This window comes from Mustelus asterias, chromosome 9, assembly GCF_964213995.1.
Source record: "Mustelus asterias chromosome 9, sMusAst1.hap1.1, whole genome shotgun sequence".
NCBI lineage: Eukaryota > Metazoa > Chordata > Chondrichthyes > Carcharhiniformes > Triakidae > Mustelus > Mustelus asterias.
In genome coordinates, this window is record NC_135809.1 from 3,774,042 (window position 1) to 3,786,062 (window position 12,021).

The 12,021-nt window shown below is 45.1% G+C and overlaps 1 protein-coding gene across 1 annotated transcript in view; it reads left to right on the forward strand.

Annotated features, from left to right (window-relative positions):
- The window catches only part of nup37 (nucleoporin 37), a 29,892-nt gene extending 23,257 nt beyond the window's left edge, over window positions 1–6,635 (forward strand). Inside the window, exons 7-9 of the mRNA XM_078221120.1 lie at window positions 1,384–1,434; window positions 1,958–2,051; window positions 6,365–6,635. Coding sequence (XP_078077246.1) covers window positions 1,384–1,434; window positions 1,958–2,051; window positions 6,365–6,478 — 259 coding nt within the window. The 3' untranslated portion in view covers window positions 6,479–6,635. The remainder of the gene's footprint in view (window positions 1–1,383; window positions 1,435–1,957; window positions 2,052–6,364) is intronic.
- The last annotated feature ends 5,386 nt before the right edge of the window (window positions 6,636–12,021 follow it).

Below are 12,021 nucleotides of genomic sequence, written 5' to 3' on the forward strand. Positions count from 1 at the left end.
AGAAAGGATATACTGGCACTGGAGGGAGTGCAGAGGAGATTCACTAGGTTGATTCCGGAGTTGAGAGGGTTGGCTTATGAGGAGAGACTGAGTAGACTGGGGCTATACTCACTGGAATTCAGAAGAATGAGGGGAGATCTTATAGAAACATATAAGATTATGAAGGGAATAGATAAGATAGAAGCAGGAAAGTTGTTTCCACTGGCGGGTGAAACCAGAACTAGGGGGCATAAGCTCAAAATATGGGGAAGCAGATTTAGGACTGAGTTGAAGAGGAACTTCTTCACACGAAGGGTTGTGAATCTGTGGAATTCCCTGCCCAGTGAAGCAGTTGAGACTACCTCATTGAATGTTTTTAAGGGAAGGATAGATACATTTTTGAACAGTAAAGGAATTAAGGATTATGGAGAGCGGGTGGATAAGTGGAGCTGAGTCCACGAAAAGATTAGCCATGATCTTATTGAATGGTGGAACAGGCTCGAGGAGCCAGATGGCCTACTCCTGCTCCTAGCTCTTATGTTTATCTGGTGTACATAAGAACTCAGAGTAGGAGTAGGCCATTCAGCCCCTCGAGCCTGCTTCACCATTCAATACGATCATGGCTGATCTCATCTCAGTCTCAACTCCACTTTCCTGCCTGTTCACCATAGCCCTCCAAGCCCATTACTAATTAAAAATCTGTCTATCTCCTCAAATTTACTCAATGTCCCGACATCCACCACACCCTTTGAGAGAAGTAATTTCAACTCATTTTCATTTAAAATCTTTTTTATATTCACGTGTGCAACACGGGTGTCGCTGGCTGGCCAGCATTTATTGCCCATCCCTAGTTGCCCTTATTCAGAGGGCAGTTGAGAGTCAACCGCATTGCTGTGGTTCTGGAGTCACATATAGGTCTGACCCGGTAAGGACGGCAGATTTCCTTCCCTAAAGGACATTATTGAACCAGATGGTTTTTTCCGACAATCGACAATGGTTTCATGGTCATCTGTAGATTTTAATTCCAGCAAATCTGTCACCCCGATCCTAAAACAATCACCTCTTGTTCTAGATTTCCCTACAAGAGGAAACATCCTCTCCACGTCTACTTTGTCAATCCCCTTTATCATTGTGTGCTCCTCAGTTGTGCAGGTTTGGTGGCCTTATCTAAGAAAGGACATATTCTACCCAGCATGAGTGCAACAAAGGCTCACTAGATTGGTTCCCGAGATGTGAGGATTGTCAGATGACGAGTGATTGAGTAGACGAGGCCTATACTCTGTTTCTCTCTCCACAGATGACGCCAAAATGCTGAGCAGAACCTGCATTTTCAGTTCCTATTTAAGATTTCTGACACCCACAGTATTTTGCTCTTGTCTTAGGTTCTTATTTTATGTCTTGTAGTTACCCCCAAGAGAAGCGACCGTCCCACTTGGATGGAGCACGACGAATCCGGTAACTCAGAATTTATTGACGGATGTGATCACAGTTCCTTTTGTTAGAGAAATAGAGGGTATCCCCCCCACAACGATATCCACAGTGGTTAAAATTTACCCTTTACCAAACTAATTCCCACCATTATTTGGGGTGGCGGGGCGGGGGGCGGAGGGGTGCATGAAGCAAACGGCCATGGGTGTGGTGCTGGAGTTGTGTAAAGATCTGACATTTTCTCCAGTTTGGCGCTCTTCAGCTTCAAACTATGGAACTAAGTGGCTGGGGTGTAACATGTTAAATGCATCAAGCAGATTAGGGTTAATTGAGAGATTTCACTGGGTTAATTATTGGAAGGATTGGGTGGGGGGCGGCGAATCAAATTGTGCCGCACCATTCAGCCTATCATTCCTGTGCGTGATCTTTTGAAAGAGCGATCCAATTAATCGCACTCCTCTGCTGTTTTCCCATGGCCTTGCCATTTTCAGATCTTTGTTGGACAGTCTTTATTTACTCAATCTAATTTATTCTACTTCTGGTTATCTAGATGGTCAAAAGCCAATGAAAATCTTTTTGCAACAACTGGTTACCCAGGCAAGATGAACAGCCAGTTGCTCGTTCATCATTTGGGTCATCCCCAGGTAAGGTACAAATAAGCACTGGCTCTGTTTGTCAGTAATTGTTAATCAATTAAAAAGAACTTGTCGCTCTTTCGAACATCTCTAAATGTTTTGCAGTGAATTAAGTGTAGTCACTGTTATAGGACCTCTCGGGGGCGACATGGTGACACAGTGGTTAGCGCTGCTGCCTCACAGCACCAGGGGCACGGGTTCGATTCCTGGCTTGGGTCACTGTCTGTGTGGAGTTTGCACATTCTCCCCGTGTCTGTGTGGGTTTCCTCCGGGTGCTCCGGTTTCCTTCCGCAGTCCAAGGATGTGTGAGTTAGGTGAATTGGTCATGCTAAATTCTCCCTCGGTGTACTCGAACAGGCACCAGAGTGTGGCGACTGGGGGATTTTCACAGTAACTTCATTGCAGTGTTAATGTAAGCCTACTTGTGACACAAATAAATAAACTTTAAACTTTTAAATAAACTTAAATAAAGTTTAAACTTTTAACTAATGTGCTGGTTATGGTTGGCCATGCTAAATTCTCCCTCAGTGTACCCGAACAGGTGCCAGAATGTGGCAACTAGGGGATTTTCACAGTACCTTCATTGCTGTGTTAATGTAAGCCTAGTTGTGACTAATAAATAAACTTTAATTTTATAATAACTAGACAATCAGTTATTAGGTGGGAACTGAAGAATACATTTTGGCCAGATCGCTGGGGAAAAACTGCCCTACTTTTCTTTGAAATAGCACTACAGGATCTTCTATATTCATCTTCGTAATGTCATATCCGAAAGACAGCACCTCCAACAGTGCAGCAGTCTCAATGCTAGCGTTGGAATCAACAGCTTGGATTATGGGCTTATGACCCTGGAGTGCAACATGAATGCAGTCTCCTGACTTGAGACGAGAGAGAGAGAGAGAGTGGCATTGAGCCACGGGGACACTCAGTTTGGGTGTCAACTTGTATCAACTGCACACTGTCACGCCTGACAGATTTCCCTCAACCCTTGAATAATGTTATTGCCTCGCAATGGCAATGGAAAGGTGGCCGTGGAGGGCAGGTTCATGTGGTAGAAGAAATGTTTACAGGCAAAGGGTTGCTATTGAGTGTGGAATACATAACCTCAAGTGACTGCTAAAACCATGGAGTTCAATAAAAATATTTTACAGAAACTCTAAGCAACATTATGAATCCACGGAATCCTAGAATTATAGAACCCCCACAGTGCAGAAAGAGGCCACTCGGCCCATTGAGTCTGCACCCAAAGCACCTCACCCATGCCCTCCCCTCCACCCTAACCCCATAACCCTACACATATTTAACATGGCTAATTCACCTAACCTACACATTTTTGTACACTAAGGGGCAATTTAGCATGGCCTATACACCTGACCTGCACATTTTTGGAGTGTGGGAGGAAGCCGGGGCAACCGGAGGAAACCCACGCAGACACGGGGAGAATGTGCAAATTCCACACAAACAGTCACTCAAGGCAGGAATTGAACCTGGGTCCCTGGCGCTGTGGGGCAGCAGTGCTAACCACTGTGCCACCGTGCCCTGCCCACTTGATTAATCTCTCAAATAAAAACATGGTTAGAACATAGAACATAGAACAGTACAGCACCGAACAGGCCCTTCGGCCCACGATGTTGTGCCGACCTTCATCTGAAACCAAGATCAAGCTATCCCACTCCCTACCATCCTGGTGTGCTCCATGTGCCTATCCAATAACCGCTTAAATGTTCCTAAAGTGTCTGACTCCACTATCACTGCAGGCAGTCCATTCCACACCCCAACCACTCTCTGCGTGAAGAACCTACCTCTGATATCCTTCCTATATCTCCCACCATGAACCCTATAGTTATGCCCCCTTGTAATAGCTCCATCCACCCGAGGAAATAGTCTTTGAACGTTCACTCGATCTATCCCCTTCATCATTTTATAAACCTCTATTAAGTCTCCCCTCAATCTCCTCCGCTCCAGAGAGAACAGCCCCAGCTCCCTCAACCTTTCCTCATAAGACCGACACTCCAAACCAGGCAGCATCCTGGTAAATCTCCTCTGCACTCTTTCCAGCGCTTCCACATCCTTCTTATAGTGAGGTGACCAGAACTGCACGCAATATTCCAAATGCGGTCTCACCAAGGTCCTGTACAGTTGCAGCATAACCCCACGGCTCTTAAACTCCAACCCCCTGTTAATAAAAGCTAACACACTATATGCCTTCTTCACAGCTCTATCCACTTGAGTGGCAACCTTTAGAGATCTGTGGATATGGACCCCAAGATCTCTCTGTTCCTCCACAGTCTTCAGAACCCTACCTTTGACCCTGTAATCCACATTTAAATTAGTCCTACCAAAATGAATCACCTCACATTTATCAGGGTTAAACTAGGTTTCTCATCGCTATTGTAAATGCTTTCAGAATACGACAAAAGCTGTGGGCCCTGACAATATTCTGGCAGTAGTGCTCCAGATCTTGCTGCACCCCTAGCCAAGCTGTTCCAGTACAGCTACAACATTGGCATCTACGCAGCAATATGGCAAATTGCCCAGGTATGTCCTGTAAACAGGAAACAGGACAAATCCAACTCGGCCAATTACTGCCACATCAGTCTACACTTGATCATTAGTAAAGTGATGGAAGGGTCATTAGCAGCACTGACTCAGCAAAAGCCTGCTCACTGACGCTCAGTTTGGGTTCTGCCAGGGCCACTCAGCTCCTGACCTCATTACACCCTTAGTTCAAACATGGACAAAACAAGTTGAACTCCAGAGGTGAGGTGACAGTGATTGGGCGGCACAGTGGTTAGCACAGCTGCCTCACAACGCCCGAGACCCGGGTTCATTTCCGACCTTGGGTGACTGTGTGGAGTTTGTACAGAGTTTGCACTTTCTCCCTGTGTCTGCGTGGGTTTCCTTCAGGTGCTCTGGTTTCCTCCCACACTCCAAAGATATTCAGGTTAGGTGGATTGACCATGCTAAATTGCCCCTTACTGCTCAGGGATGTGTAGGTTAAGTGAGTTAGGTATGAAAATTGTGCGGGATTGCGACCCCTTCCACAAACATTCACTCCCTGCACCACCAACAAACCATGGCAGCAGTGTGTATCGTCTATAAGATGCACTGCAGGAACTCACCCAGGTTCCTTAGGCAGCACCTTCCAAGTCCATGATTGCTACCATCTAGAAGGACAGCACCATCTGGAGGTCCCCCTCCTGACCATCCTGACTTGGAAATATATCGCCGTTCCTTCACTGTTGCTGGGTCAAAATCCTGGAACTCCCTCCCTAACAGCACTGTGGGTGTACCTACGCCTTGTGGACTGTTGTGGTTCAAGAAGGCAGCTCACCACCATCTTCTCGAGGACAATTAGGGATAGGCAATAAATGCTGGCCCAGCCAGCGACATTCACATCCCATTCATGATTTTTTTAAAATCCCCTTTTTTCTCTACTGCACACCTACACACAAACACACCCATATCAATACACGTCAGCACAAGCACAGTTTATGCACCCACACACCTTTCAGGACATTCTAAGGCATTTCCCAGGCAATGAGTTATATTTGATTATGTGTTTCCACTGTTGTAGACAAACGCAACAACCAATTTACCCACAGCAAGTTCCTGTAACTAGCAAAAAGGATGATTTGGGGCTAAAGGGATATGGGGGGAATGCGAGATCAGGGTATTGAATTTGATGATCAGCCATTATCAAAATGAATGGCGGAGCAGGCTCAAAGGGCTGAATAGCCTAAGAACAAAGAAACTTACAGCACAGGAACAGGCCCTTCAGCCCTCCAAGCCTGTGCCGACTGTGCTGCCCATCTGAACTAAAATCCCGCCCTTTTAAGGGACCATATCCACGTATTCCCATCCTATTCATGTATTTGTCAAGATGCCCCTTAAAAATCACAATCATATCTGTTTCCACTACCTCCCCCCGGCAACGAGTTCCAGGCACCCACCACCCTCTGTGTAAAAAGACTTGCCTCGTACATCTCCTTTAAGCCTTGCCCCTCGCACCTTAAACCTGTGCCCCCTCATAATTGACTCTTCCACCTTGGGAAAAAGCTTCTGACTATCCACTCTGTCCATGCCTCTCATAATCTTGTAGACTTCTATCAGGTCGCCCCAATACCTCCAGTGAAAACAAACCAAGTTTCTCCAACCTCTGCTTCGATGTTTCTATGTATGATTGTTGGAGACAGTGAAGTAAATTTCACCAAGATAGTGCCTCTGCACCCCTACCCTGAACTGCTAACAGCAGCAGCAAGAATCTGAATGTAGCACCTAGGCAAAAAAAGTGAAATTCTTCTCTTTTTTCCTTTCTGCAGGTCATTATGCTTGGCTCTGCACCCGTGGCTTCAGGACTGAGTTGGCACCGCTCACTCCCGTTATGTGCCATCGGTGGCAATCGGAAGGTTTTGTTTTGGATGACTGAGATGTAGACAGAAAATCTTTCTTTCAGACTGTAAAATAATTTCAAGTTGGGTTCTGGGTTAAATTTTGTGAAGTGGGTTGATGTGAAGCCTGACTATGCCCACAGCACTAAAATATCTGGAAGTGAGCTGAAAAATTAAAGATTTCTCCATTGTACTTATTGGTAATTTTGTGTCTCATTTACTTACAACAACTATTTTCATTTATAGAGCATCTTTTAATGTGTCCTGCGGTTCTTCACAGAAGCATTATCAAACAACATATTTCACTGAACCACAAGGAGCTAGTTGGACAGATAGTGGAATTCATTGCCACAGAGGGCTGTGGAGGCCGAGACGTTGAGCGTCTTCAAGACAGAAATTGATAAATTCTTGATTTCTCGAGGAATTAAGGGCTATGGGGAGAGAGCGGGTAAATGGAGTTGAAATCAACCATGATTGAATGGTGGAGTGGACTCGATGGGCCGAATGGCCTTACTTCCGCTCCTATGTCTTATGGTCTTATGGTCTTATAGCCAAAACTGAGATGGGTCTTGCATAGTACTTACAGAAATACACCATACATGTCCATGCCAGTGTTTATGCACCGCACAAGCCCCCTTCATCTCACCCTATTGACAGATTCACCTCTTCCATTTTTCTTTGTGTTTCTCCAATGCTATTCACCTGAGTTGTGAGTTCCACATTCTCGCCACTCTCTCGATAAAGAAGTTTCCCCTGACCTGACTGTTGGAATTCTCAACTACAATCTTTATGGTTTCAGTTTTCTAATTCGGGAAATATCTTCTCTAAGTGCACCCTTTCAAATCCTTTAACGATCCACCACTCAGCGTATGACAGAGAGAGGCCAAGGAGGTTTAAGGAGAGAATTTCAGAACTTATGGCTATGACCCTTAAAGACACTGGGATACATTGTAGGTGCGGTCAGGAGAAGTTGGCCAACCATGTTGAATGAGGCAGTGCAGGTAACCAAACCTGGAATCTGCTTATTTAGTGGAGTCAAACAGGAATTTCCTAATATTGTTTTTGTACTTATTCAGAAGGAAGCAGTACTGACCACTGAGGAAGGTGGTGCATGAGGCCATCATACTGTGAGCACCATCAGATGAGAACTGCAATGGTACAAAATGGTGGCCCACCATCATCTTTTCAGAGACCTCAAGTTAAAAAAAATAATTGGCATCCCAAATGTTCTAGCATCATACCTCCATCCTAACATCGTCAAGTCAAGTGTAACCGGATATTATTAAGCCAGTGAGTGCACAGCATTCAAACTGAGGAAAAATATAAAAGATGCAGAGAAGTGGTTTTAGAAAGATACAGATGAGAAACTATCAATGGACTGAATGGCCTTCTGTGAAACTTGCATTTCTGTAATGTCTTTAATATGCTCAGGATGTTTTGAAGTGTTTTACAACCAAAGAATCACGTTAAGTGCGGTCATGCCTCTACTTTCTCAGAAGACTAAGGAAATTTGGCATGTCAGCTTTTACAGATGCACCATAGAAAGCATTCTTTCTGGTTGTATCGCAGCTTGGTATGGCTCCTGCTCTGCCAAAGACCGCAAGGAACTACAAAAGGTTTTGAATGTAGCCCAATTCATCACGCAAACTAGACTCCCATCCATTGACTCTGTCTACACTTCCCACTGCCTCGGCAAAGCAGCCAGCATAATTAAGGATCCCACGCACCCCGGACATTCTCTCTTCCACCTTCTTCTGTCGGGAAAAAGATACAAAAGTCTGAGGTCACGTACCAACCGACTCAAGAACAGCTTCTTCCCTGCTGCTGTCAGACTTTTGAATGGACCGACCTTGCATTAAGTTGATCTTTCTCTACACGCTAGCTATGACTGTAACACTACATTCTGCACTTTCTCCTTTCCTTCCCTATGAATGGTATGTTTTGTCTGTATAGCGCGCAAGAAATGATACTTTTTACTGTAAATACATGTGACAATAAATCCAATCAAATCAAATCACTGCTGTAGGAAACCGAGAAGTACATTTACACACACAATCTATTTTAGTGACAATCGGCCCAGGACTCCTTCAAAAATAATGACCAGTGATCAATGATCTTTTATATCTACTTGCAATGGCTGATGGAGTCTTGGTTTAATATCTCATTTTACACCATCTCCATAAGTGCGGCAGTCTTCTTGTATTGGCCCTCGGTCTATATGTGCTCAAGTCTTTGAAGTGGGATCTGAACCCACATTCTTGTGACTGCAGGTAACATTGCCACCCACTAAGGCCCAGCAGACACTGACCAGCCAGGATTTATCTGACTGATACCATTTGTGAACCCGCTTGTGTTTGTAATGTCATCATTTGTTGGTTATCCAATCATGTATATCACCGGTTTCGTTTTATTTTGTTCATGAGATGTGGACTTTGCTGACAAGACCAGCATTTATTACCCATTTATTACACATTGACGAAGGGAAAGCGGTAGATGTGGTTTATATGGATTTTAGCAAGGCGTTCGATAAGGTCCCCCATGCAAGGCTTCACGAAAAAGTGAGAGGGCATGGGATCCAAGGGGCTGCTGCCCGGTGGATCCAGAACTGGCTTGCCCAAAGAAGGCAGAGAGTGGGTATAGATGGGTCTTTTTCTAATTAGAGGTCGGTCACCAGTGGTGTGCCCCAGGGATCTGTTCTGGGATCCTTGCTGTTTGTCATTTTCATAAATGACCTGGATGAGGAAGTACTCCAAGTAGAGTCCGATGGGTTGGTAAGTTTGCTGACGACACGAAGGTTGGTGGGGTTGTGGATAGTCTGGAGGGATGTCGGAAGTTACAGAGGGACATAGATAGGATGCAAGACTGGGCGGAGAAGTGGCAGATGGACTTCAACCCAGATAAATGTGTCATGGTCCATTTTGGCAGGTCGAATGGGATGAAGGAGTACAATATAAAGGGAAAGACTCTTAGTACGGTAGAGGATCAGAAGGACCTTGGGGTCCGGGTCCATAGGACTCTAAAATCGGCCCCGCAGGTGGAGGAGGTGGTTAAGAAGGCGTATGGTGTGCTGGCCTTTATCAATCGAGGGATTGAGTTTAGGAGTCCGGGGATAATGATGCAGATATATAAGACCCTCGTCAGACCCCACTTGGAGTACTGTGCTCAGTTCTGGTCCCCTCACTATAGGAAGGATGTGGAAAAGATTGAAAGGATGCAGAGGAGATTTACAAGGATGTTGCCTGGATTGAGTGGCATGCCTTATGAGGATAGGCTGAGGGAGCTCGGTCTTTTCTCCTTGGAGAGACGTAGGATGAGAGGAGACCTAATAGAGGTATATAAGATGTTGAGAGGCATAGATCGGGTGGACTCTCAGAGGCTTTTTCCCAGGGTGGAAATGGCTGCTACGAGAGGACACAGGTTTAAGGTGCTGGGGGGTAGGTACAGGGGAAATGTTCGGGGGAAGTTTTTCACACAGAGGGTGGTGGGCGAGTGGAATCGGCTGCCGTCAGTGGTGGTGGAGGCAAACTCAATAGGGTCTTTTAAGAGGCTCCTGGATGAGTACATGGGACTTAATAGGATGGAGGATTATAGGTAGGCCTAAAAGGTAGGGATATGTTCGTCACAACTTGTGGGGCCGAAGGGCCTGTTTTGTGCTGTAGTTTTCTATGTTTCTATTCCTAATTGCCCTTGAGAAGGTGGTGGTGTACTGCCTTCTTGAACCCGCTGCAGTCCATGTGGTGTAGGTACACCTACTGTGCTGTTAGGAAGGGAGTTCCAGAATTCTGACCCAGTGACAGTGAAGGAACGGTGATATAATTCTGAGTCAGGATGTGTTGGAGGGAAACTTGTGGGTGGCCTGTATCCCTAGTTCTAGGTGGTAAAGATCACAGGTTTGGGAAGTGCTATCAAAGGAATCTCAGCGAGTTGCTGCAGTTCATCTTGTATATGATGCACACTGCTACCACTGTGGACAGTGACTGTTTAAGGCGTAGAATGGGGTACTGATCAAGTGGATGGTGTTGAGCTTCTTGAGTGTTGTTGGAGCTGCACTCATCCTGGCGAGTGGAGAGTCTTCCATCACACTCCTGACTTGTGTCTTGTAGATGGTGGACATGCTTTGGGGAGTCAGGAGGTGATTTGCCCGCTGCAGAATTCCCAGCCTCTGAACTGCTCTTGTAGCCACAGTAGAAAGGTAAACCATCAAATGAGGTTTATCCACAAAGAGGAAATGATTTGGTGTTTCAGATCTCCGAGCATGAATCAAGTACGAGTATCTGGAGACCGCTCAAATGTTGGGTGAAGTGGAACATTTAACACAAGTTATTATGAGATTATCATTTAGATGTTTGGAGCATTTAATTCCCAATGAATGCATAGTTGTATTCTTCCAGGAATTTTCCAGCAAGCATCTCCAATAGTTGTTAACATGATGGTAACATTACTTTTTAAAAATGTCCAAAGAAAGATTGGAATGAGTATGGGAGAATGTAATGGGAAATCTCCCACAAAGTGTGATTTGTGTTGCTGGATCTGTTCTGGTATCAAACATGGCGATGGAAAAAGTTTCATACTATATCCCTACAAGAGCCATCAGCTGCTCTGTTTCTAAGTTCACACGGGTCCAATTAAATCACCAAAGGCCTGGGGATCACTTAGATTCTGTAGGATGATGGTTAATTATATTTAGGTAAGATTGTTAATCTTTCCAGATGCAGTCTGATGTGATCCAACCATAACATCTCTCAGCCAGAGTTGTGTGATTATCAATGCTAAAGATAGCACTCGCTGTGCTTGTAACTGGAGTGTGTTTCCATTTGTTTTAACTATTAAACTGTTACCAAAGACTAAATGCTGCAAAAATATTATAACTCAGTTTTAATCAAATGAACATTTTTTCCAATCTGCTGCACACTTACATCGCTGCCTAGTTGCATCAGTTCAGAATGAATGTCAAATGTGATGTACAATCCATGATTTTTGCTTAATCAAGACATTAAAAGGATAAAGAATTTACATTGACAATATCTCCAGGATTCTCCTCACGGCTCCTGATCAGCCGGCTAAAATCTGACTGAAATCGAGGGTACTCCTGGGTAGATACAAAATGAAGTTCCCGCTGAATTGCCAACAAAGTTACTAAGGGAAAATGAAAGCACTTCTGGGGGGCGGGGGTACATGGTGGCACAGTGGTTAGCACTGCTGTCTCACAGCGGCAGAGACCTGGGTTCAATTCCCAGCTTGTGTCACTGTATGGAGTTTGCACATTCTCCACCTGTCTGTGTGGATTTCCTCCGGGTGCTCAGGTTTCCTCCCATAGTCCAAAGATGTGCAGGTTAGGTGAATTAGCCATGCTAAATTGTCCCTTAGTATCCCAAGATGTGCAGGCTAGGGTTATCAGCCATGGTAAATGTGTGGGGTTATGGGGGGATAGGGCAGGGACAGACAGCCTGGGTAAGATACTCTGTCAGAAAGTTGGTGCGAACTCGAAGGTCTTCCTGCACGGTAGGTACTCTGTGATTCTAAGGGACCAGACTCTTAAAATCAGAAGAATCAGGCCATGAAGAAGAGACACTCCTTCACACAAAGAG